The 27808-nt window shown below is 46.6% G+C and overlaps 1 protein-coding gene across 6 annotated transcripts in view; it reads right to left on the reverse strand.

Moving 5' to 3' along the window:
- ARHGAP39 (Rho GTPase activating protein 39) overlaps positions 1–27808 on the reverse strand; it is a 160419-nt gene that overhangs the window by 24626 nt on the left and 107985 nt on the right. For 4 of the 6 annotated variants that reach the window (XR_014175291.1, XM_081951952.1, XM_081951950.1 and 1 more), the window contains exons 5-6: positions 18560–19121; positions 5695–5787 (exon numbers count right to left, since the gene is read on the reverse strand). Coding sequence is in view for 4 of the 6 variants with exons in the window: in XM_081951952.1 (XP_081808078.1) it covers positions 5695–5787; positions 18560–19121 (655 nt within the window). In the remaining 2 variants the exon portion in view is untranslated. The remainder of the gene's footprint in view (positions 1–5694; positions 5788–18559; positions 19122–27808) is intronic. The other 2 variants (XR_014175290.1, XM_081951953.1) reach the window with 1 other exon arrangement.

Here is a 27808-nt window from a genome sequence, read left to right on the forward strand (position 1 = left end):
GATTTTGCAATATCCTTCCCAGGAGTGAGGAGAGAATGGGGATTTTGCAGTATCCTTCTCAGGAGTGAGGAGAGAATGGGGATTTTGCAGTATCCTTCTCAGGAGTGGGGAGGGAATGGGGATTTTGCAATATCCTTCTCAGGAGTGGGGAGGGAATGGGGATTTTGCAGTATCCTTCTCAGGAGTGGGGAGGGAATGGGGATTTTGCAATATCCTTCCCAGGAGTGAGGAGAGAATGGGGATTTTGCAGTATCCTTCTCAGGAGTGAGGAGAGAATGGGGATTTTGCAGTATCCTTCTCAGGAGTGGGGAGGGAATGGGGATTTTGCAATATCCTTCCCCTGGAGTTTGGAGGGAATGGAGATTTTAAAGTATCCTTCCCCTGGAGTGGGGAGGGAATGGGGATTTTGCAGCACCCTTCCCCAGGAGTGGGGAGAGAATGGAGATTTTGTAGTATCCTCCCCCCCAGGAGTGGGGAGGGAATGGAGATTTTGCAGTATCCTTCCCCAGGAGTGTGGAGGGAATGGAAATTTTGCAGTATCCTTCCCCTAGGAGTGAGGAGGGAATGGGGATTTTGCAATATCCTTCCCAGGAGTGGGGAGGGAATGAGATTGTCCAATATCCTTTTCCCAGGAGTGGGGAGGGAACAGGGATTTTGCAGTATCCTTCCACAAGGAGTGAGGAGGGAATGGAGATTTTGCAGTATCCTCCCCCCAGGAGTGGGGAGGGAATGGAGATTTTACAGTATCCTTCCCCAGGAGTGGGGAGGGAATGGAGATTTTGCAGTATCCTTCCCCTAGGAGTGTGGAGGGAATGGGGATTTTGCAGAATCCTTCTCCAGAAGTGGGGAGGGAATGGAGATTTTGTAGGATCCTTCCCCTAGGAGTGTGGAGGGAATGGGGATTTTGCAGAATACTTCTCCAGAGGTGGGGAGGGAATGGGGATTTTGCAGTATCCTTCCCAGGAGTGGGGAGGGAATGAGATTGTCCAATATCCTTTCCCCAGGAGTGGGGAGGGAATGGGGATTTTGCAGTATCCTCCCCCCAGGAGTGGGGAGGGAATGGAGATTTTGCAGTATCCTTCCCCTAGGAGTGTGGAGGGAATGGCGATTTTGCAGAATCCTTCTCCAGAAGTGGGAAGGGAATGGAGATTTTGCAGTATCCTTCCCAGGAGTGGGGAGGGAATGGAGATTTTGCAGTATCCTTCCCCAGAAGTTGGGGGGAATGGAGATTTTGCAGTATCCTTCCCCTAGGAGTGTGGAGGGAATGGAGATTTTGCAGAATCCTTCCCTAGGAGTGTGGAGGGAATGGAGATTTTGCAGAATCCTTCCCCAGGAGTGGGGAGGGAATGGAGATTTTGCAGTATCCTTCCCCTAGGAGTGTGGAGGGAATGGAGATTTTGCAGAATCCTTCCCCAGGAGTGGGGAGGGAATGGAGATTTTGCAGAATCCTTCCCCTAGGAGTGTGGATTGAATGGAGATTTTGCAGAATCCTTCTCCAGAAGTGGGGAGGGAATGGGGATTTTGCAGTATCCTTCCCAGGAGTGGGGAGGGAATGAGATTGTCCAATATCCTTTCCCCAGGAGTGGGGAGGGAATGGAGATTTTGCAGTATCCTTCCCCTAGGAGTGTGGAGGGAATGGCGATTTTGCAGAATCCTTCTCCAGAAGTGGGAAGGGAATGGAGATTTTGCAGTATCCTCCCCCCAGGAGTGGGGAGGGAATGGAGATTTTGCAGTATCCTTCCCCAGAAGTGGGGGGGAATGGAGATTTTGCAGTATCCTTCCCCTAGGAGTGTGGAGGGAATGGAGATTTTGCAGAATCCTTCCCCAGGAGTGGGGAGGGAATGGGGATTTTGCAGTATCCTTCCCCTAGGAGTGTGGAGGGAATGGAGATTTTGCAGAATCCTTCCCCAGGAGTGGGGAGGGAATGGAGATTTTGCAGTATCCTTCCCCTAGGAGTGTGGAGGGAATGGAGATTTTGCAGAATCCTTCCCCAGGAGTGGGGAGGGAATGGAGATTTTGCAGAATCCTTCCCCTAGGAGTGTGGAGGGAATGGAGATTTTGCAGAATCCTTCTCCAGAAGTGGGGAGGGAATGGGGATTTTGCAGTATCCTTCCCAGGAGTGGGGAGGGAATGAGATTGTCCAATATCCTTTCCCCAGGAGTGGGGAGGGAATGGAGATTTTGCAATATCATTCCCCCAGGAGTGGGAGAGAATGGGGATTTTGCAGTATCCTTCCCAGGATACCAATTCCACCACTGCACAACAGAAAATTTAAAACTGGCCACTTGCTCCACTCGGTCTCCATTGATAAACAAGGACTACATGTCCAATCTATTCCTTCTATTCCTTTGTATATTCTGTAGTCTGCAGAAAAATTGCCGACTACAAGAACCATTTGCGCTTCTGTTTGAGATGGAGACAACACAGACTTCTCCCTAGCAGCCGGCCCCCATGTTCAACAGTGAAAGGGACCCAGGGCAGTGAAAAACATCCTGCAGAAAACACAGCTCCACAACACAAAGTCCTTTCAGCAGTTCCAGGAAGGCTTCACCCCCATTTGCACCCCTCAGGTGACTCTGAGGACCCCTCAACGGCTCTCTAAAAAGGATGCAAATGACCAGCAGTCTGCAAGGAATATAAATCCTTCCATTCCCCATCCTCCAGTCAGAGCTGAAGAAGCTTCTGGGATGAGAAGCGAAACCTCTTCAAAGAACACAAAAAAACCCAGAAAGTACAGTTGCCACTTGGGGAAAAAAAGAACCTTTGGGATGAAGAGAAGAACACATGGGCATGGGGTGTGCAGATACGCCACGGAGTGTGTTACTGGCCCTCGTTTCCTTCTTCCCAGTTGCGATTTAGTATTTATATGCTGTGCAGGGTTCGCTTTAACCTTCATTTGCTTGGGATGCCTCGCACAAAACCCCCAAATGGATAAATTAGAAGCCACGGTAAGTGGTTGGTGTGTGTCTGTGTGTGTGTGTGTGTGTGTGTGTGTGTGTGTGTGTATGCAAGCAGAATTTTAATAAATGCGTTTTCAGCTGCAGCCGTTCCGGCTTTCCCCAGGCAATCCAATCCATCCTTATTTTAAGGGAAAGACGCCCATTGTCCAAATTAAGCTGAGCAGGAATGTCAGGAGTGTGGGCAAAAAAGTCATCTTAATTTTTTTGATGCTCCTCTTATCCTCTTCAGACACTCCTGAGGAGAAAGACACAGCTTTCCAGGAGAGAAACGCCTGGAGATGGATACTAAAATCAGGATTTATGCTGTGTGTGTGTGTGTGTGTACATATATACATACATATACATATATACATACATATACATATATACATACATACATATATACATACATACATATATACATACATACATGCATACATATATACAGATATTTCTCTCTCTCTCGGCACATTTGAGAATATATCTGCTGAACAAAACTCCGCACTGGCAATAGGAAAGGCATCGGGCCAGTAAACACTCTGCTAGCTCCACTCAGTTGCCCAGATTTCACCCAAAAGGGATTACGGGGTCATTAAATGACCCCCCCCCCAAAAAAAAACCAGTTGTGAAACAGGGGTTTGTCTGCAAAGGGCAGGTTGCATCCTTGTCAGAATTATTATCATGCACCAATCCTGGGCAATAAAGAATTAAAACCAGGAGTGAGATCGCTTGCAAACAGGCTTACCCGTGTTCCTTATAAGGGCCTGTTGAGAAAGTCAAAATGCAGGTAAGGCTCTACTTACTACCACAATTGACCCCAAAATTTCTGTCGCTAAGCAAAGTAGTTGTGAAGTGAGCTTCGCATCCTTGTACGACATTTTGTGCCACCGTTGGTTAAGCGAACCGCCAGAGTCGCTCAATTGGGAACACGGTCGTTAAGTGAATCTGGCTTCCCTGTTGACTTTGTTTGCTAAGAGGCGGCAAAACAACGGTGGCAAGGCAGGTCGTAAAATGGGACAAAACTCACTTGAACCACTTAGCAATGGAAACGTTGCTTAGGATCAATTGTGGTCATAAGTTGAAGATTCTCTGTATTTTGGTCAATGTTCTGATTCCAGACCCAACAGGTCAAAGCAGAAGAGAAAATCCAAAATATTCAGTGCTTATAGACATCCAGAGGGTGCCACGATGATGTCACATGGATCATATCCCTGACAAATGACAGGGATTTTATATTTGGTGGTATTTGTGCATCGATTACATTTTTATGTTCATTCACACAGGTTGGCCTTCTCCTAGCGTTTGTCCAGAGTATGAAAACATAGCTAGCACTGATGATGTTCCCTAGTTGGGTCATGAAATGCTGGCCAAAAAAAAAAAAAAAGCAAACCCCCAAGCTCAGGAAATGCAGAGACCCCGAGCCTGATCCCTTCTAACACTGATGATGTTACCTAGTTGGGTCATGAAATGTCTGCAAGGAAACAACCAAGCTCAGAAAGCACCCAAATCCCAACCTCCTCCCTCTTCTAGCACTGAGGATGTTCCCTAATTGGGTCATGAAATGCTTGCAAGGAAACAACCAAGTTCAGAGAGCACCCACGGCCTAACCCTACTCTCTCCTAGCCCTGAGGACGTTACCTAGTTGGGTCGTAAGACATCTGCAAGAAAACCTCCAAGCTCAGAGAGCACCCAGGTACCCACAGGGAGAAAGATCTTCTCGTCCGGGATGCTCAGCTGGAAAGTCTCTTGTTGACGTAGCCTAGAGTTGGGAGATCTTATGAAGCTACTACCTTCCTCCGTGGACCTCCTCAGATGCAGAAAGTGATGCCACCATGCGTGGTGTGACCTCACTGTGAGTTCTGGAGGACCCTTGGGGCACCAACTCCGACCCTGAAAGGTGAGACCTCTATTACGCCAGATGGGTTTCTTACCTGAAGGATGGTGGGCTTAAGCCCTTGAAGTTTGTCTTCTGGCCAGGACACCCAACCTTTCTCCAGGCAGGTAGACACTCAAGCATTGCCCCCACCCTCACCTCTACCACAGGTGCCTTTTGCAAGAGCCCTCCAGCCCTCTGCTCTCTTGTCTTCACAGGGCGGATATGGACCACAAGTCAAGATTTGTGGACTTTCAACACCCAGAATTCCCCAGCCAGAATTTTGAGGAATTCTGGGAGTTAAAGTCCACAACTCTTAAAACTGTCAAGTTTGGAGACTCTTGTTCAAGGGGATTGCCGTGAGCCGAGTCACGGCCCATCAAACCTTGAAGTCATAATATGGGTCCCACAGTAACCCTGGGTCCCATAAATAACGTTACCGTGCAGTCAATCCCGCATTGGGGCTACAGGTAGCACCCATGTTGCCAGTGTACCTACATCACGGGTACGTTGGCGTGACACAGATGACGGATGAACGGAAGGAGGTCAGTCGCCCCTCCCTGGATGGGAAAACGGCTACTCCCTCTTACAACCGTCGCCCCCCCACATTCCTGACTCCCCAGTGAGGCGGGAGGACAACCTGCAGAGGACAACCTGTGGCAGAAGTTAGTAGGTGTTGGAGAAAACGTGATTAGCAGTAGGTTCCCCCCCAAAATCAGGATCTAGAGGCACGCCCCAAATTAGCAGCTAGGAGAAGAATGAAGCCGTGTTATGGGGAGACCAAGCAGAGACTAAGAAGCTGCAGAGGCAAAAAAGGAAGTGGCTGATGACTAGACTAAGGAGAAGAGGCTGCTAGAGGAAGATTTGATTCTCACGCCCTACCATCGTGGTCTTCAACATAAGGTTTGGGTTTTTTTCTCAATTTGGACTTCTTCTTAGTGTTTCTCTCCAGGAGGTCTTTAATGTGCTGAGTCACTGAGAAACAAAGAGAAGGGTGAGGACGATGGGGAGGGAAGACAAAGGCAGAAAAGGGGTGGGGACAATGGGCGTTTCCAACGTTCACGCCCTCGAAAAGGTTCTTGAGAAGGTCACAGCGGGCCTTCTCCATCATGGCCCCAGGAGAGGGACCTTCCTCCTTGTCTTCTTCACCACAGAAGACACCATGAAAGTATTTTGGGAAGCTGCGAGTTTTGATTTTGAGTTCCCCCCAAAATCAGCAGTTCCCTCAAGGCCAGGAAAAGGCAAATATTTAACTCTGGAGTCCATTTGGGGTCATCACCTCTATCTCCAGCCTGTCACAGGTAGTCCTTGACTTACAACCGTTTGTTTTTGTGTCCACTCAAAGTTGCAATGGCACTGAAGAAAAAATGACTCACGAGCCCTTTTCACACTTGCAACCATGGCAGTGGTCACATGATTCGTGAATTCAGACGCTTGTGGTGCCAAGGACCACGCGATCCCCTTTTGCGACCTTCCAACAAGCAAAGGCAATGGGGAAAGCCAGATTCATTTAACAATCGTGTGACTAACTTAACGGGTGCAGTGATTCGCTTAACAACCGTGGCAAGAAAAATCGTAAAATGGGGCAGAGTTCACTTAGCAACCGTCTCGCTCAGCAACAGAAGTGTTGGGCTCAAATGTGATCATAAGTGGAGGACTACCTGTGTTTTGTCTTTCCTGGATCGATCACTGAGTTGTAGGTCACCAATCAAGGAACATGCAATGAATGGAGATGTCTATGGAGGTCCTCAGTCAACCAGCTGTCCCAAAGGACCTCTTTTTTCACAACTTTCTTGTTTTTTCTTTTGAAGAGATTTCGCTTCTCTTCCAAGAAGCTTCTTCAGTTCTGGCTAAATGGTGGGGAATGGAAGGATTGATACCCCTTGCAGACAGCTGGCCATTTGCATCATTTTAGAAGGTCATTGAGGCTTCCTGGAGGTTTATCTCTGTCCTCAGGACACCTGGTTTGAACAAGGGGTCAAAGAGACCATCTGTGTCCAAATTGAACAGCCCTCTCTCAACAGAGGGGGGGGGGGTACAGCATCATCTACAATATAGTCCTTTCAGCAGTTCCAAGAAGGCCCCGCCCCCATTTGTACCTCTCAGGTGACCCTGAGGACACAGGTAATCCTCCAGGTGGCCTCAATGACTCTCTAAAACAAGGTGGATAAAAATTGATAGTTGGTTTTTTAACAAATAAAAAAATGGATTTTTTTTTCATTTAAATCATTTTTTAAAAAAATTGCATTTATTTTAATACAATGCTTTTGGAGTAAAAATCTACGTACAGATAGTTTTCTATTTAAGATACATTCATAATTTATCTTATTCAGCATGAAACGGAGCTTAGTTATGTAGCATGGGGCTGTATATATTCTATGATATTGGGACTGTCGGTGAGTCAACAGCGGGTCAGAGGAGTAGCCGCTGCGGGACAGAGACGACAGTTGCTCTTTAAAAAGTATGATTTAAATCAAGTTGATTTAAATCAAGACTTTTTACTAGTGATTTAAATTGTGATTTAAATTGTGATTTAAATCGTGATTTAAATTGTGATTCAAATCGTGATTCAAATCGTGATTTAAATCGTGATTCAAATCAAATCCACCCTGCTCTAAAAGGATGCAAATGGCCAGGTGTCTGCAAGGTGTATCAATCCTTCCATTCCTCACCATCCAAGCAGAGCTGAAGAAGCTTCTTGGATGAGAAGAGAAATGTCTTCCAAGAAAAAAAACAGAAATCCAGTAGTCTCCTGAAAAAAGGCACCTTTGGGAATGAATGGAGATGATAAAAACAATGGTCCATGTGTAATGAAATCCTTCCACCGTTGAGTTCTCACTCAAGGCCAGTGAGAACAACTAAGAACAGCAGCAAATAAAAGCAGTGAATGTTGGATAAATAGTTTGGGACTGTTGAAGTCCTGAGTCTACCAACTAAGCCATCTCTTCTCCTAGGAGTACCAAAGGATGTGTGTATATGTATAGATGCGTGCGTATTTAGTAGTTTTTCCTGATGTGATAGACTCCGGTTCCTGTCATCTTAAAACACAAAAGCCACAACTGGTCAGCTAGACTAGCACTTCCTTCTTGTGATGTCAAGATAGCTGTTGGATAACTACTGATTTTATAATGTTTCGATCTATAAAGTGGTTAATATGCAGAATACAAAATAACAGTGTTGGAAGGGACCTTGGAGGTCTTCTAGTCCAATGCCCCCACTCAAGCAGAAGACCCTAGACAATTCCAGACAAATGGCTGTCCAATCTCTTCTTAAAAACCTCCAGTGATGGAGCACCCAAACCCTCTCAAGGCAAGACGTTCCACTGATTCATTGCTCTCACTGTCAGGAAGTTTCTCCTTCATTCAAAGTTGGTTCTCTCCTTGATTAGTTTCCATCTGTTACTTCTCGTCCTGCCTTCAGGTGTTTTGGCGAATAGATCAACCCTTTCTTCTCCATGACAGTTGCTCAAATATTGGAAGCCTGCTATCATGTCATCCCTAGTCCTTCTGTTCAATGGCTAGACATACCTAGTTCCCGCAATTGTACGTCCTACAAACCATCATCTTAGATGCTCTTCTCTACACTCTTTCTACGGTATCAACATCTCAATATGGACCTTCTAATCTAGTCCAATCCCCTGCTTGAGCAGGAGACCCTATACCATCCTGGACAAATGGTTGTCCGGTCTCTTCTTGAAAACCTCCAGTGAGGGAGCACCCATCACCTCTGAAGGCAAGCTGTCCCCTTGGTTGATTCTCCTCACTCTCAGGAAGTTTCTCCTTACTTCTAGGTTTGACATAGCTAGTTCCTGCCACTATTCATTGTATGTTTTATCCTCCAGTCCCACAATCATTTTTGTTGCTCTTCTTCGCACTCTTTCTAGACTACAAAAGTGCTCTGAAGTCCAGCTGAGCGCCACACCCACAGTGACCATCTCGTCCCACTGAATTACTGACATTCGTCCATTCTTGTGGGCGAAACAAGACCCTCCATTCAGGGACACATTGCAGTCGATAATCAAGTCTTCTTATGGAAGTCCAACCATCCATGTGAACGTGCCAGAGGGAGGGAGGAGGTCCCGTACCTTGAGTTGATTTCCTTGGCAGTCAATAGAGGGCTTGGTGTTGGAAAGCCTCAGAGGTGACACGATGGACCTCCACAGGCTGTACACTGATGGGGATGGTGCTAGCATATTGGCACAATGTCCCCTGTTCTTCCTCCTCCTCTATCATCTCCTCTTCCTCCTCTATCTTCTCCTCCTTGTCCATCTCCTCCTCTTCCTCCTCGTCTATCTCCTCTTCCTAGTCTATCTCCTCCTCCTTGTCTATCTCCTCCTCTTCCTCCTCTATCTCCTCCCCCTCATCTCCTCCTCTTCCTCCTCTATCTTCTCCTCCTTGTCTATCTCCTCCTCTTCCTCCTTGTCTATCTCCTCTTCCTCATCTATCTCCTCTTCCTCCTCTATCTCCTCCTCTTCCTCCTCTATTTCCTCCTCCTCATCTCCTCCTCTTCCTCCTCTATCTTCTCCTCCTTGTCTATCTCCTCCTCTTCCTCCTCTATTTCCTCCTCCTCATCTCCTCCTCTTCCTCCTCTATCTTCTCCTCCTCGTCTATCTCTTCTTCTTCCTCCTTGTCTATCTCCTCTTCCTCGTCTATCTCCTCCTCTTCCTCCTCTATCTTCTCCTCTTCCTCCTCTATCTTCTCCTCCTTGTCTATCTCCTCCTCTTCCTCCTTGTCTATCTCCTCTTCCTCGTCTATCTCCTCCTCTTCCTCCTCTATCTTCTCCTCGTCTATCTCCTCCTCTTCCTCCTCTATTTCCTCATCATCATCTCCTCCTCTTCCTCCTCTAGCTTCTCCTCCTTGTCTATCTCCTCCTCCTCTATCTTCTCCCCTCCCCTATATTCTCCTCTCCATCAACCCCACTCCTTTTGAACACCAATGATGTTACCGAGTTTGTGAAGGAAACATCTTCAAGAAAGTAACCACATGCAACCCCACAGACGGCTGGACTTGCACAAGGAGGCTTAAAATGGAGTTGGGTCCACAGTAGCTCAGGATGCTGCGGGAATCAAGCCAGCATCTTAATAATTTGGAGGTCTTTGACTGGAAAGTGGGAACTCAGGGCCTTGGACCAATAAGGCAGCCAAAGTCCAAAAGCATCCGTCTTTCCACTGCATGTCCTCTGAACCCCCATCATGGGTGGTACTAATCAGTCTGGTGTGAACCCACCCATCACGACTTGATTTTGGTCAAGGACTCCCTGGGCCACCTGCAAAGAAACCTACCCAGAACCAGTCAATTTTGGGGGTGCCTCCATTCTGATTTAATGACCGGACACTCCAGGAACCTGGTCATTTAATTAAAGGCTTCTATGGGCAGCCCAGGGAGATAATCAAAGGTTGCTGGAGAAGCAGCCGTTACATTTCCAGCTTCAGGGCGGTCATTTGAACCGAGTTACGGACAGATTTCCACCCTAGAAACATGCCTGCCAAGAAGGACTTTTAACGTTAGGTTTCTCCACGCTTGGCCACTTTAAGACTTGCGGACTTCAACTCCCAGAATTCTTGGTGTCATGCCTGCAGCCATCTTTTCTTTTGGATCTTTGGCCTCCCACACTTTCTATTATTCTGCTCTGCATTTTCTATGCTGGGAAAATGGGAGGGGGAATTGTATGGAGTTTGATGATATGCAGCCATAACAATATTCTTTCTAGAAAGCCAAGGTCATCCTTTGTCTTTGCATCTCTGCACCTGACCGGAACTGGATGGGTGGAAGCTGCCAGCGTGGCAGTGGGAGATTGGACCATGGGATGGACTGGTGGGCATGGGGGAAAGATCTTGAACTTTCAACTGGGTGGGGGAAACCAGGAAGCTTTCAGATTCGGGTTTTCCCAAATGTGCCAACGTGGCTCTCTTAATAAATTGGAACTTTGAGCAATACTTTGCCTCGGACTCTGATTTATTTTTGGATGCTATTTGGAACCCTGACACTGGGAGTTAAAGTCCACATGTCTTAAAGTGGCCAAGATTGGAAAGCCCTGCATTAAGGAGACCTTGAGCAGAGGATGCTTCCTCCAGGAAGCCGGTTTCTCCAGTTCCTGAGAAACCAGCAATGTCAAGTTTGACCTTCCTGGGCCTTCAGGTGAACAACAAGGTGTATCCTTTTGCATAAAACCACCACAACTTGTTGAGGACACCGGGGGGGCTCCAAAGAAAATAAGCTTCGATTTTACCCACCATCGGTGGTTGAACAAGGCTGAAGTTTTCATCGGGGAGGAAGGCGGAGAAAACCCACAACACAAAAAGCACAAGAGAAGGCCTGTGCGGCCAACTTGCTGTCGCCCACACACACAACCTCACTTCACAAAGAGCCACAAACAAAGAACAAGGGGTTGTAATGTCAGGGCCGTGTAGCATGGGTGGGGTGGGCAAAAGCAAGGAAGGACTGAGTCAAACCCTGAACAAGTCAGCCTCTGTTGGATCTGGGGGACCCCGACAAGGAGAAAATAAGAAAAGGAGTTTTCTCGTGTCTCGAGGAACAGCAGAAATTTGCATCTCCCGAACTCCCACCAAATGTCCTCATAGTCAGAAACTTGGAACGGCCGATTCCGAGCCCAAACAAGTCGGAATTTTGTTGTCTGGTTTTGATGAAGGCTAATAAAGGAGAATCTTTGCAGCTCAGGGTTGGCATGAGGGGTCCTTGGTGTTCTCTGAGCTGGATTGTTTTCTTGCAGGTGTTTCATGACCCAACTAGGTAACAGCATCAGTGCTAAAAGGAAGAGTGGTGTGCGGAGTGCAGGAAGAGGAGGTGGAAGAGGAGGACTGTGGGATCCTTGGTGGTTGCTGGTTTTCTTGCAGATGTTTCATGACGCAACTAAGTAACATTACCAGTGATCCTTCCTTCCTTCCTTCCTTCTCCTTGGTGCTCTCTGACCTTGGTGGTTTTTTTGCAGACATTTCATCACCCTGCTAGGGAACAGCATCAGTGCTTGAAGGAAGAGTGGCATGTGGAATGCAGGAGGAGGTGGAGAACTGTGGGGTCCTTGGAGCTCTCTGAGCTTGGTATTTTTCTTGCAGATGTTTCATGACCCAACTAAGTAACATTACCAGTGATCCTTCTTTCCTTCCTTCTTTCCTTCCTTCTTTCCTTCCTTCGTGGGCTGGAGGCTAAAACATATGAAGAACGGTTGCAGGAACTGGGTGTGTCTAGTTTATTGAAAAGAAGGACCAGGAGAGACATGATAGCAGTGTTCCAATATCTCAGGGGTTGCCACAAAGAAGAGGGAGTCAAACTATTCTCCAAAGCACCTGAAGGCAGGACAAGAAGCAATGGATGGAAGATAATCAAGGAGAGAAGCAACCTGGAATTAAGGAGAAACTTCCTGACAGTGAGAATAATTAACCAGTGGGACAGCTTGACACCAGAAGTTGTGGGTGCTTCATCACTGGAGGCTTTTAAGAAGCTACTGGGCAGCCACTTGTCTGAAATGGTATGGGGTCTCTTGCTTCAGCAGGGGGTTGGACTAGAAGACCTCCAGGGTCCCTTTTAGTCTTATGATTCTTACTCCCAAGATCATATACAATTACGCGAAAATCATCCACACAGACCAAACAATTGGATGGAATGCAGTCATCCTTTATCAAAACTGTTGTGTAAAACTGTTGTAAATTCAAACGAGAGGCCTCCCATGTCTAATTTTATGATGGTGGTTTTGTTATTTCTTGTTCTGTTGTTTTCCTTTGTTTTGTTTTGCTATAGACATTTCTTTAAAAAAAAAAGAGTAATGCAACCCCCCCCCCCCAAAAAAAAAGGATTTTGTTTTCATTATGGAGAGACCAGTTATGTAATTTAGCTTTGCAGGGCATGTTTATTTCCTCGTAGAACTTCGAGTGTGGAGAAGGGGTTGTCAATTTGCTTGAAGCACTGGCCAAAAGTGGAGGAGATTTTTGGCAAATGCCGCAAGAAAGGGGGGGGGGAATCCTCCGGTGGGAAGGGGGGGGGAAAGGATTGTGTTTAAAGTGCCTTGAGATTTCTGCTCAACTTGGGCGAGATTATAAGATGAAAATCCGGCATTGTTTTCACCACTCTTCTTCTTCGTCTTTTCTTTCAACTGCTTTGCGTTCCAAGAAAAGAAAAGAAAAAAAAAATTAATGGCCGGAAGCCAAACGTTTTCTGGAGCAAAAAGAGGCCTTGTCATCCCTTCAGAAGTACTTGAGATGCTTCAGTGAAAGCGGAGGATAAAAATAGCTTCTTGTTTTGGCAGAGGCCTTCCAATGTCTCGGCCTCCGTCCCTTCACAGAAGCTGCTTCACGAGAGGCTGAGAGGCGGGCTTCGTAAGTTCCAGCAACGGGTTTGCTGCCCCGTTGCTGGGTGGGCGTGACCATGGTGGGGGTGGCCTACTCAGCCTCCTGCCACACGGCGGGGGGTGAGGCGTCTTCCGCCCTCCCCAGGCTCCAGATAATGTTTCAAGCCTCCGGGAGGGCAAAAACGGCCTCTCTCAGACTCCGGAGGCCCTCGGGAGGCTAGAAACTTCCGGTAGGCCCGTTTTTCATCCTCTCCGAGCCTCCATGCGGGCCCTGCATTCACCTGGCATGAACGGGCCATGTGGAGTCTCCTGGGAGGGGCGGCATGGGGTGGGCATGGCCAGCCAGGGGTAGAATCTGGGGGTTCTCTGAACCGGGCAGAATCCTAGCTAGAGGATCGCCTGATCCCGTGCAAACCCCCAGCAGCCCACCCCTGGATATGCTTCAAGGCAGCACCGGAAAGGTATTCACGAATCCAAGATCCAGGTTTCTAGACCTCATGAACCAGGGCTCCTGCTCCATGGTGGCAAAGTATTTTCCAGTTCCGCTGCCTGAAAAATAGTGACAACTATATTATCTGTTATTCTTGCTTTTTCAGGTGTTCCAAAAGGTGCTTTTTTTTTTCCAAGAGGCAACTGGAGTTTCTTCTTCTTTGGAAGATGTTTTGCTTTTCATCCAAGAAGCTTCTTCAGCTTTAACTGGATGGTGGAGAAGGGAAGGATTGATACTCCTTGCAGACAGTTGGTCATTTGCATCCTTTTAGAGAGTTGCTGAGGCAACTTGGAGGTTTATCTGTGTCTTCAAACAAAAACCAGAAAGTCCAGTTGCCTCTTGAGAAAGCACCTTTGGGGCAACAATGACCTGGAGGGCGGAGAATCTCCATAGATGTTTTTCAGGAAAAGTGGGCCAATTTTGAGCCAAATTCTGCAGAGGTGGACCTCTTAAGATGCAGAGGACTTCTAGATTCCTTGAAGATCTCCAGAAATCATATCAGCTTCCCTGGACTGGTATCGTCCAACTGGCGATCCTTGGAATGTCCAGCCACCATGATCAAAATCCCAAATGTTGCAGGAGGGTCTTCCCAGAGGGAGCCCAGTTGGAGACCATGTGGTGGAGATGGATGAGGAACCTAGACTTTGGTCTCCAAGGTCTAGGTTCCTCAACAGTCTCCATCACAGGGAGGTCTTCTCATCCAACGTGTCTTAAAGCCAGTGGATTGTGGAAGGCAGGTTGACAATAATTGTGAGCTCAGCCCAGTCAACAGAATTCTTTTCCAAACTGTTGTCTTAGGCTTGATTCAATCCAGCCATGCTGGTGAAAGATTATGGGAAATTGCAATAATTCCATCTGTGTGATGGAATTTAGGGTGTCCCCTTTGAATGGGGAATCAGGGAGTGGTTGACCTCACAGTGTGTCATCTTGCTTGTTGTTGTTAGTTAAGAAGTTGTGTCTGACCCATCGTGACCCTATGGGCAACGTTCCTCCAGGCCTTCCTGTCCTCTCCCATCCTCTGGATTCCTTTGAAGCTCACGCCAACTGCTTTGGGGACTCCATCCAGCCACCTCATTCTCCGTTGTCTCCTTCTTCTTTTGCCCTCCCTCTTTCCCAGCATGAGGCTCTTCTCCAGGAAGTCCTTCCTTCTCATCAGGTGGCCAAAATATTTGAGCTTCACCTTCAGGATCTGGCCTTCTACAGAGCAGTCAGGATTGATCTCCTCTAGGATTGACCGGTTGGATCTCCTTGCAGTTCAAGAGACTCGCAAGGGGCTTGTCATCTTGCTACCTCTGACCGAAACGTCTTCTGAGCCTCTTCAAGATACAGGAAATGACAGTTCTGGTTCACAAAGCACTGGAATGTGTCAGGAGTAACAGCCCCCCAAATGATTTCGTGAAAGAGGTATGGCAATGTCTCTCTGGGTTGTCTCTGGCTTTCTCTTTGGTAGCCCTGGGAGGCTGGACTAGAAGACCCCCAAGGTCTCTTTAAGCCCTATGATTCTATGACTTCCAAGGTCATTGGCTCATCCTGGTGGCCTTAGGCTCAACCCTGGGGATCACACAATTTCCCAATGTTCTGACCGAGGCTTCCTAAGAGCCTGAGGCAGACTCCTTGTCCCGGCAAAAAAAAACCTTTTATTAATTGGCTGTGAATTCTGCTCCTTCATATCCAGCAAAGTCTTTCGAGGGAGGATTTACAGTCACAGACCTTCTCTGGCTTGGAGAGCTGCCAGGCCGAGATCTGAGAAACTTGGCCAGGAGTCTCAGAGAGTCACGAATCAATGAAGCAAACTAATTGTCTCCTGCAAACTCCACTCCCCTTTCGCTCCTCTTTTATTCCCTCTGGGAGGGGCCATTCACCGTCCCCCTGTGGCCTTATTCCCAAGTCAATCCCTGTTCCTTAGCTCTTCCCTTCATCTGGCAATTCTGTGCATGCGCACACTGGGAACAGGCTCCAGCTGTTCTTCTGCCCCACTGATCTCTGACTCTGAAGGCAGCTGATAACTGGCATACGGCTCCAGCCCCCTCTCTGCCTCCAACACAGAGCCCTCCTCAGAGCCTTCCCGGATTCCAGGACTGGCCCATCTTCCTCCCCAACCTCCTCACTGTCCGAATCTGCTGCCAGTCCCTCTGGCCGCTGGTGGGCCACAGCACCCAAAATCTTGAAACTCCTCATTATTGTCAACAATCCACAATCCACTGACTCTTGTACATACGTTGGCTTGCAATTTCCCGCAATCTGTGGTCAGCATGCTGAATTGAAACAAGCCTAGGACACTAGGTGGGAGAAGAATTTTGGAGACAGGGCTGCGTTTTATGGGTTTACAAGTCCAAGGCTTAGGATAAATGGTGTCCTCAGAACACCCCTTGGTCTTCTGAATGGGACTACCCTTTTTTCAACCTTGGTGACTTTGACGGTGGCCTTCAACTCTCGGGGACCTTGCTGTTAGAATAACAGCCGGGGGTTCACAGCGCCTGGCACAACCAATTACCAGCTTTAATTGTTGGATCATAAAAGCAGGAGGAGGAGGAGGAGAGCAGCCAGGAGGAGGATTCAGGTGGCATTTATACGAAGATGACGTGCTCAGCAGAAAACCGATGCTCAACGGAAAACATTTCCTGCTTCCGAATCAACGAAAAGATAGGAATGGATCTCCTTAGGTTGTTCATCCAGCCTTGGGGGTCTAGGACAATTGAATGGGGCCGCCAGGTCATGCATGCTTCACCGTAGGTCCTCAGCCACAACTGACCTATTGTGGGTGTGTCTCCTGAGGAGAGGCCGCCTGTCAGGCCTGCAGCCATCTTTTCTTTTGGATCTTTGACCTGCCACACTTTCTATTACTCTATTATGCATTTTCTATGGTGGGAAAATGGGAGGGGGGATTGTACGGAATTTGATGATATGCAGCCATAACAATATTCTTTCTAGAAAGCCAAGGTCATCCTTTGTCTCTGCATCTCTGCACCTGACCGGAACAGGATGGGTGGAAGCTGCCAGCATGGCAGTGGGAGATTGGACCATGGGATGGACTGGTGGGTGTGGGGGCAGGATCTTGAACTTTCAACTGGGTGGGGAAAACTGGGAAGCTTTCAGATTCGGGTTTTCCCAGATGGGACCAACATGGCTCTCTTCATCAATTGGGATTCTGAGCAATACTTTGCCTCGGACTCTGATTTACTTTTGGGTGCTATTTGGAAACCTGACAAGATGTTTATCATCGGCTGCTTCTCTGCCGGCGTTCTCCCCCCACTACTGATCAGTAATCCCGGGGGTCAACAACCCGCAGCTCTGGGGCTGCATGTGGCTCTTTCATCCCTCTGCTGCGGCTCCGTCGCTCAAACTAGGCGTCACAACTGCCAATCTGCGACACCCGCCAGCACGCCATTTATTGAGCTTTTCAATCCCCGGCAAGGCAACCATGGATAAATCCAAGAAAAGGAAATAGAATGTTTAATTCAACTATGTACATACGCTAGTTTTGTGGCCTCTCAAGAAATAGTCAGGCACGGGAAGGTTTTTGTGGCTCCGTGGGGGTTTTATTTTCTGTGGGAAACAAGGTCCAAATGGCTCTTTGAGTGCTTAAGGTTGCCGACCCCTGCCCTAGCCCTCGTCCTGAGTGATTCGTAGAGGGACAACTTCTCCTTGGCCCGTTGGCTGCGTGGGACAAATGGCCACCTGTCCCGGCAACTGATCAACCACCGGGAGAAGCTGAAAGTGGGTAGGGGTCATAGCTTAACAGATGAATCCCCCCCCCCCCTGCCAGCAAGAACATCGCTGGCTTGCTGGGGAAATATTGGCTAATGGAGATTGGCTTAATAGTCATAGAAATTTAATCAATAGCTTGTTTTTTTCCCTGGGGACATTACATTAACTGACTAGGGAACATCATCAGTGCTGGAAGGGTCTTAGATGAAAGAAACTGCCTTCTAGCACTGATGATGTTACCTAGTCAGTTAATGTAATGTCCCCAGGGAAACCACCAAGCTCAGAGAAGACCAAGGACCCCACAGTCCTCCTCCTCCTCCTCTCCAAAATACAGCTAGTCCTTGACTTACGGTGACAACCTGAGCCCAACATTTCTATTGTTAAGTGAAACGTTTGTTAAGCGAGTTCTGTTTTAGGACCTTTCTTGCCACATCTGTTAAGTGAATCACTGCAGCTGTTAAGATAGGAACACGGGGGTTAAGCGAATGTGGTGTTACAGAAGGTGATCCGGACACTGCAACGGTCATAAATATGAGTCAGTTGCCAAGCATCTGAATTCTGATCACGTGATCACGGGGGATGCCGCAAGTGTCGTAAGTGTGAAAAACAATCAGAAGTCGCTTTTTTCAGCGCCGTTTTAATTTCGAACGGTCACTGAACGAACCGTTGTTAAGTCAAGGACTATCTGTACTAGAGGTTTTTAAGAAGAAACTGGACAACCATTTGTCTGAAATGGTATGTCTACCATTTAATGTCCATTAAATGGTATTTAATGAAAAGAAGGACTAGGGGAGACATGATAGCAGTCTTCCAATATCTCAGGGGTTGCCACAAAGAAGAGGGAGTCAAACTATTCTCCAAGGCACCTGAGGGTAGAACAAGAAGCAATGGGTGGAAACTAATCAAGGAGAGAAGCAACTTAGAACTGAGGAGAAATTTCCTGACAGTCAGAACAATTAATCAGTGGAACAGAAGTTGCCTCCAGAAGTTGTGAATGCCCCAACACTGGAAGTCTTTAAGAAGATGTTGGATAACCATTTGTCTGAAGTGGTGTAGGGTTTCCCGCCTAGGCAGGGGGTTCTGTTATGTCTCAGCTTGGGACACCACTCCTGGCCACTAAGAGGTCTTGCTGTTTAGGTCTTAAATTTGGACCCTGCCTTTTGGGGGAGAAGCTGGGTACTCAACAAAGACGAGGCCAGGTCAACGGTGAGTTGAGGCCAGGTCAACGGTGAGTTGAGTCCCTCTTACCTTTGGTGTCGTTCACGGGGTCCGTGTGCCTGTAGATGTACCCTTCTAAGTAGGAATGGAACTTGGGCGTGGGCGGGAAGAAAGCCAGGCAGATGGACATCAGCTCCCAACCCCGAGCGAGACTCTCGTAGCGGAAGTTCTCGGTGGTCTGCCGGCACAACTGGATGTAGAGCTCATCCCGGAGGCCTTGCATGCTCCATCCTTTGGTGGCGATCTCCAGAGCTACGTTGAGCTGGTCCGTCTTGGACCGCCGGTCGCCCATGTACATCTGGATGAGCTTGAAGATCTCACAGGCTTCCTTCTTGACGTTGCGGTCGCTGGTCATGATCATGGGCTTCTTGATGGACTCGCTGCTCCAGGCCAGCATGTTGGCGATGGAGATCTTGCGTCGGAAGAGACCTTGGGTGTGCTTGTTGAAGTGTTTGGAGGCCCAGTTCTCAATGTCCGTCTCTGAGGAGGGCTTCCTCAGGTTGAAGGTGGGGAAGACGCAGCTGTTGCTGGGCATCATGCTCCGGTTTTGACGGCTGCTCTCAAACTGAACACAGGCGCCAAGATCTTCTGACTGGGGAGACAAGGCGAGAGAGGACAACAGTGACCGAAGGGCCTTGCGTGAAGGGAGTCCACCACCACCCAAGTCCAAATTTTGTTCCTCATTCCAACAACATTGGAAAACGGAAGAAGAGACATCCATTTCACAAGGTTGCTTTTTAATAAGATAGATAAAAGTCTGTAGAGATCCTCCGTCACCCAGGTCATGGTTGTCCCAAAGATGCTTTTTTTTCCCAAGAGGCAACTGGACTTTCTGGTTTTTCCTTTTGAAGATGTTTCACTTCTTATCCCAGAAGCTTCTTCAGCTCTGACCGGATGTGGGGAATGGAAGGATTTGTACTCCTTGCAGACAGCTGCTCATTGGCGTCCTTTGAGAGGGTCATTGAGGCCACCTGGAGCTTTACCTGTGTCCTCAGGGTCACCTGAGAGGTGCAAATGGTTCCTGTAGTCTTCATTTTTTCCCTCTGGAAATCCATTCCTACTCCCACACCATTCTAAGGATCTTCACCCCAAATTGTATAGCTAAAAGTCTATAGAGATTTCCAGAGGAAAAAATTCAGACTACAGGAACCATTTGCACCACTCAGGTGACTCTGGGGACACAGGTAAAGCTCCAGGTGACCTCAACGACCCTCTCAAAGGATGCAAATGATCAGCCGTCTGCAAGGAGTAAAAGTCCTTCCCTTTCCCACCATCCAGTCAGAGCTGAAGAAGCTTCTGGGATGAGAAGCGAAACATCTTCGAAAGGAAAAAGCAAGAAAAGTCCAGTTGCCTCTTGAAAAAAAAGCACTTTTGGGACTTAAGATAGATAAGATCACCTTTATTGTCAGCACACATTAAAAATGAAATTCTGTTGAAAGTATATATCTACCCAGACCCATACGTAGCACTCATATGCACAAGCTACGTAGGTAAAGATAAAAGTTCCCCTCGCACATATGTGCTAGTTGTTCCTGACTCTAGGGGGCAGTGCTCATTTATGGGGCAGTGCCGAAGGAGCACGGGACACTGTTCCCTTCCCACCAAAGATGGTTCCTATTTTTCTACTTTCCTTTTTTATATGCTTTCAAACTGCTAGGTTGGCAGAAGCTGGGAAAAATTTACGTGGCACTAGGGATTCGAACCGCTAAACTGCCGGCCTTCTGATCAACAATCTCAGCATCTTAGCCACTGACCCACTTTACTAACCCTATACTGTCCTCACCACTCTCTGCATCACCTTCCTGTCTGAAGCAGGAATGCTTCCAAACAGTATTTTAATATAATAGGACAGGAGGCTCTCGATCGTCCCTCTATAGAAAGTGGTAAGGACAGGGGGAGGAGGAGTTTTCAAAAGGCAACTGGATTTTTCTTGGGTTTTGTTCCTTGAAAACGTTTCCCTGGGGAATTCTGGGAGTTGAAGTCCAAGAGTCTTAAAGTTGCAAACTTTGGAGACTCCTACCTTAGGGACTTAACTCCTAAGATTCCCAGCCAAGATTACCCTCTTACCTCTCATATGGTACCTGGGGATTCTGAGAATTGTAGTTCCAGCACTCCCGAAGGGCTAGGCAAGGAAACTCTGATTTATCTCCTTCCCAAATGGTTAATGACCTGTTATCACAGGTGGGTTGCTACAGGTTTGCACGGGTTCAAGCATTCCTCTACCTAAGGATCTGCCCAGTTCGGCGAACCCCCAAATCCCACTCCTGGCTGGCCCCGCCCACCCACCCCTCCCCTCGCAGGAGTCTCCACGCGGTTTGGGATGCCAGTTAAGTATAGGGCCCACGTGGAGGCTCGGGCAGGGCAAAAAACAGGCCTCCGGAGCCCGGGAAGGCTGTTTTCACCCTCCCATAGGCTCAAGGAAAGTCTCCGGAACGTGGGGAGGGCAAAAACACATAGACACCACCGTGGTGCATGAGGCCAAATAGGCCACGCTCACCCAGCAACACGGCAGAGAACCCATTGCTAAAAGTTTTGAAGCCCACCCCTGGCTGCTATATGCAAACATTACAATTTTCCCCCTCTCCTTAAAGGTGCTTTCCCACTGAAAGATATGTGTACTATTTTCCTGTAGACCAGCGATCTTGTTGTTGTTGGGTGCCAAAAATGCGAGTGCAGACACACAATAGTGTGCTGGCACCCATTATGCAAAGCACACCTCCACATGTGCATGCCTGCACAACTCCCCCTCCCCACGCGGGCCGCACTGCTCACCTTGGTATTTCCTCCAGGGGGGCCAGGGGAGGCCTGTTTTTCACCCTCCCCAGACTCTGAAGGCTTTCCTAAAGCCTGGAGGGGGCAAAAATGCCCCCCCCAGCCCCCCAGAGGCCCTCTGGAAGCCAGAAACAGATTGTTTCCAAACTTCCGGGAGGCCCACTGGGCCTGTTTTTCGCCCTCCCCCAGCCTGGGGAAGGAGAAAAAGCCTCCCCTGGTCGTCCGGAAGGCCGAAAATCAGTTGGCCGGCGCGCATATGCCTGCTGCAGCTGACGGCTGGTGTGCCATAGGTTTGCCATCACATCTGCAGACCAAAATTCCCCCATCTGCCAGGATGTTTCCAAATATTCACTTTATCCAAAGCGACTCTGGGCACCTCCACCATAAAATGAAATTGTGAATAGCAAAAGATTAAAATGTTGTCTTGCAGGCCTCTTGCTAAGGCCACAGGTGTCAAACCAGTGGTGGGATGTGAACGGTACGCCCTGGAACAGGCGTACTGGTGCCTGCTGGGAACACCGTTCCGGTACGGTGCTCCGGAGGGTCCGCCAGCTCTCCTTACCGCTATTTGAAGCCGACTGGGGCTTTCGCGCACGTGCACGGAGCCTACGACGCCTGTGCGACGCTCCGCCAAGCAGCTGGAGCGTCGTGGGTGGTAAGTATGCCTGCGCATGCTGCGTGCGTTCATGTGGTGGACGCTAGGCCCCATTGCAGCGTTCCAGTTGCAATGGGATCCAGAACCCACCAGATGTCAAACTCAAGGGCCATGGGCTGCATCCGGTCCACAGATGCTTCAATCCACCCCGGCCTGGAAATATCAAAGGACCAGCCTGCGGTGCCTCTGCTGACGAAAATGCCCGCCCGTTTTCGGCCTCCCTGGCGTCCTTGCAGCACTCTGTTGGCCAAAAACGGATCACGTGGAAGCCTTGTGGGGCCTGTTTTTGCCCGACAGAGTGCTGCTTGAGGCGGGGAGGCTGAAAACAAGCCACTGGGGGGGGGGGGGGCGCTCGGGAGGCCTCTGCATGGCCCATTTTTGGATGGCGGAGTGCTGCAGGAGGCCCTAGAGGGAGAAATTGTGATGTCCCCCTGGCTCATTTTGACCATCAGGTTTCTGCAGGAGGCGTCCATCCCATCTCCTGCCTGCTTCCCGGGCCCCACACGTTTGCCAACCCACAGAAGAAAACTACAATGCTGATCGCCCTCAAAGAAATCCAGTTTGACACCCCTGTGCTAAGCGCACACCGTTTCCCTGCCTGGATATTTTACTTCCTCTTCAATCCCTGCCGTTTAGTTCTGTTTTATTCATTTGGTTCACGACCGTGCATTAAATTTCTTACACAGCCCATTCTCACCTAATTGGGTGTTTTATTCGGCAATGTGAAACGCTAGAAAAGCCTGAACGGACAAAACAGAGGTTAAAAAATCAGGATTAACGCTTACAGGTTAAACGTTAAAAAAAGTAAAAATTCAGTAGGCGAAACATTTTAACGAAGCAGAAGGAGCTCTCTCAAACGATCAGCCGTGCCCAGGGTTGCATCCCACTCTTAAGACCCCCATGCTAACTTTCCATGGAGAAAGTCAAGAGTTAAAACTACAGACTGTGATCATTGTGATAGCAAATACAGTCCTTTGCTAGGAGTGTTTTTTATTTGAGACCAGCCGATAACCCGGCATTCTCCTGGTATTTATTTATGGGGGGGGGGGGGGGGGGATGTCCGGACCAAACGTAATTTCTAACATTGGATTTTCCCCCTTACCAGAAGGAGCCCCCTTGTGGAGTACTGTGAAGCCGTTACCACGGCAACTCCACTGAGCTGTACAGTAGAAGCCATTTTACGGCAGTACAGTAGAAGCCATTTGAAGGCACAACAGGCTGTATCTTAACAGTACCCTGAGGAGTGTGAGGAGTGTCTTACCCCCCACAGTATTTGTCTCCAGAGAGTAAGTCATCTATGTAGCAGGTTTGGTTGGAAATTTTTCAGCGGCCCAGGCGTTTCAGAGTTATGCTGGAACACACACACAGACTCACAGACGCCCACAGAGCCATTTTTAGTTTGGATTTGCAAATATTTACTAGGGTGGCACGCAGAAGAAAGTTGCAGAAGAAAGTTTAAACCTGTTTGCTATAGTTCCAAAATGCAGATTTTTGGGAACAAAAGATTGAAATTAAACAACCTTCCTAAGAGACATTGCTGACTTCTGTCCCCACGGCCATCAAAACTTAAGGTGACCGAAGGATACTGAATCCTTTCCAAATACTGGAGGGGGGGGGGAATTATCACGGTTTCTTGCGCCCATGTCCCAGCGAATATCTTTCTTCCTTCTTCGCTGGAACAATCTTCCAAACAGGGAATAATCCAGCTCAGGACAAGCTTATAATCAATCTTACGCAGAGGGTAAACATGTGTTAGAAGCTTAGAGCTTTGTGGGATTATAAACTGGGGTGGAAACAAGGCAAATTTAACAGAATAACAGACATACATGGCTTTTTATGGTTTAAGAAAAACAGAATAAGAGTTGGAAGTGACCTTGGAGGTCTTCTAGTCCAACCTGCTCAGGCAGGAAACCTTATCTCTATCTATTTTCTCTATCTATCTATCTATCTATCTATCTATCTATCTATCTATCTATCTATCTATCTATCTATCTATCATCTATGTATCTATCTATCTATCATCTATCTATCTTCTATATCTATCTATCCATCCATCCTATTTATCTATCTATCCATCCATCCATTCTTCTATTGATCCACCCATCCATCCATCTTCTATATCTATCTATCTATCTATCTATCTATCTATCTATCTATCTATCTATCTATCTATCTATCTATCGCTATCTTATCCATCCATCCATCCATCCATCCATCCATCCCTACCTACCTACCTACCTACCTACCTACCTACCTACCTACCTATCATCTATCTATCTATCTATCTATCTATCTATCTATCTATCTATCTATCTATCTGTGTGTGTGTGTGTGTATTTGTGTTTGTGTTACAAACCCCGGTATGCACAAATTATCAGCACAAATACAACACACAGATATATATTTATCTATCTTCCATCTTCTATCTATCTTATCTATCCATCCATCCATGCATCTATCTTCTATCTTCTATATCCATCCATCCATCCATCCATCCATATATATATATCTTCTATATCTATCCCTATCTATATGTATTTATTTACCTATTTACCTATCTATCTTCTATCTTCTATCTATCTATCTATCTATCTATCTATCTATCTATCTATCTATCTATCTATCATCTATCTATCTATCTATCTATCTATCTATCTATCATCTATCTATCTATCTATCTATCTATCTATCTATCTATCTATCTATCTATCTATCTATCTATATCTATCTCCAAAGCACCTGAGGGTAGAACAAGAAGCAATGGGTGGAAACTAATCAAGGAGAGAAGCAATTTAGAACTGAGGAGGAATTTCCTGACAGTGAGAACAATTAATCAGTGGAACAGCTTGCCTCCAGAAGTTGTGAATGCCCCAACACTGGAAGTCTTTAAGAAGATGTTGGATAGCTATTTGTCTGAAACGGTATAGGGTTTCCTGCCTAGGCAGGGGGTTGGACTAGAAGACCTCCAAGGTCCCTTCCAACTCTACTATTGTATTATTGTATTATTGTATTATTATCTATCTATCTTCTATATCTATCTACCCATCAATCCTATTTATCTATCTATCCATCCATCCATCCATTCTTCTATTGATCCACCCATCCATCCAACTTCTCTATCTATCTATCTATCTATCTATCTATCTATCTATCTATCTATCTATCTATCTATCTATCTATCTATATCTCATACATACATACATACATACATACATACATACATACATATCTTCTATATCTATCTCTATCTACCTATTTATCTATCTATCTATCATCTATCTATCTATCTATATCTATCTATATCTATCTATCTATCTATCTATCTTCTATATCTATCTACCCATCAATCCTATTTATCTATCTATCCATCCATCCATCCATTCTTCTATTGATCCACCCATCCATCCAACTTCTATATCTATCTTTCTATCTATCTATCTATCTATCTATCTATCTATCTATCTATCTATCTATCATCATCTATCTATCTATCTATCTATCTATCTATCTATCTATCTATCTATATCTCATCCATACATACATACATCCATACATACATATCTTCTATATCTATCTCTATCTACCTATTTATTTATCTATCTATCTTCCCTCTTCCATCTATTTATCTATCATCTATCTATCTATCTATCTATCTATCTATCTATCTATCTATCTATCTATCTATCTATCTATCTATCTATCTATCTATCATATCTTACCTATCCATCCATCCATCCATCTTCTATATCCGTCCGTACACACACACACACACACACACACACACAGACACACACACGTGTTACAACCCCTGGTATGCCCAAATTTATCAGCACAAATACAACACACACACACACAAACATATATACTATATTATTATTATACGATTGTATCACAGCGGCCAGTTGATTCGCCGGATTTGGCATTGATTACTAGTCGGGCCCCACCCAGGGGCCTAGGACGTCGTAACGTATTTTCGTAATATACGTGCAGATCCAAGCAGTGCAGCTTTTTGCATTTGACTGATGGTGATTTTGTCAAGTTTTAACTGTTTTAAATGTAATTCCAGTGCTTTTGGAATAGCACCCAGTGTGCCGATTACAACTGGAATTACCACTGCTGGTTTGTGCCATAATCGTTGGATTTCAATTTTTAAGTCCTGGTATTTCGCGACTTTTTCATGTTCCTTCTCCTCAATCCTGCCATCACCTGGTATTGCGATGTCTATGATTGTAACCTTCTTTTTCTCAACCTATCTATCTCTATCTATCTATCTATCTATCTATCTATCTATCTATCTATCTATCTATCTATCTATCTATCTATCTATCTATCTATCTATCTATTTATCTATCTTCTATCTATCTATTATCTATCTATCTATCTATCATCTATCTATCTATCTATCTATCTATCTATCTATCTATCTATCTACCTACCTACCTACCTACCTACCTACCTACCTACCTACCTTCTATATCTATCTTATCTATCTACCCATCCATCCATCCATCCATCCATCCATCTTCTAGGTTCTATCTATCTATCTATCATCTATCTATCTATTATCTATCTATCTATCTATCTATCTATCTATCTATCTATCTATCTATCATCTATCTATCTATCTATCTATCTATCTATCTATCTATCTTATCATCTATTTATCTATCATCTATCTATCTAAACTGGGGGGGGGGGGGTGTTCCAGCATAACTCTGGAACGCCTCGAGCAATTTCAACCAAACTTGGTACACAGATGATTTACTCTTTGGAAAAAAATACTGTGGGGGTAAGACACCCCTAACATCCCTCGGGTGTGTATTCTGTTAAGATACAGCCTGTTGTGCTTTAAAATGGCTTCTACCGTACTGCCGTAAAATGGCTTCTACTGTGCAAAGCGATGGAGTTGCCGTGGTAATGGCTTCACAGTACTCCACAAGGGGGCTCCCTCTGGCAACGGGGGGGGGGGTCCAATGTTAGAAATTACGTTTGGTCATGACATTCCCCCCCCCCCAAATAAATACCCGGGCAATGCCAGGTTATCGGCTAGTTCTAAATAATAAAGCTTTTGTAGTTTTAACAAAGCTTCTCTGTCTGCCTTCCATCACAGCCGAAAATCTCCAAATTCAAAGCTTCCCTGCAGGCCTCAAGGATGAGTCATCCTCATTTATCTTTTTCCAGCCTTCTTTCCTTCCCCGCCCTCCCCCCAAGCAAATTCTTTCCACCTCTTCTTTCAGGAACATTCTTTCCTTCTTTCTTTCTTTTTCTTTCTTTCTTTCTTCTCTTTCCTTTCTTCCTTCCTACTCTCTTTCTTTCCCTCTCTTTCTTTCTTTCTGTCTCTCTTTCTTTCCTTCTCTTTCTTTCTTTCCTTCTTTCTCTTTCCTTCCTTCCTTCTTCCTTTCCTTCTCTTTCCTTCCTTCCTTCCTTCTTTCTTTCTTTCTTTCTTTCTTTCCTTTTTTCTTTTTTCCCTTTCTTTCTTTCCTTCTTTCCTTCCTTCTTTCTTCTTTTCTTTCTTTCTTTCTGGCTTCCTTTCTGGGGCCAATAAGTTCAAGGATTCTTCAGCTCCGAAAACCTCCCTCTGTTCCTCTATAGGGCTTATTTATTGCCTTGTGTACAAGTAGTCCTCAACTTATAACAGTTCATTCAATGACCATTCAAAGTTACAGCGGCACTGAAAAATGTAACTTACGACTGTTTTTCACAGCTTACGGCCTTTGCAGCATCCCCACGGTCACGTATTCAGATGCTTGGCAACTAATTCATGTTTACAACGGTTGAAGTGTCCCTGGGTCATGTGATGCACTTTTGCAAAGTCAATGAGGAAGCCAGATTCACTTAACAACCGTGCCCCT

The sequence above is a fragment of the Natrix helvetica genome, assembly GCF_964273705.1.
Source record: "Natrix helvetica genome assembly, chromosome: 4".
Taxonomy (NCBI): domain Eukaryota; kingdom Metazoa; phylum Chordata; class Lepidosauria; order Squamata; family Natricidae; genus Natrix; species Natrix helvetica.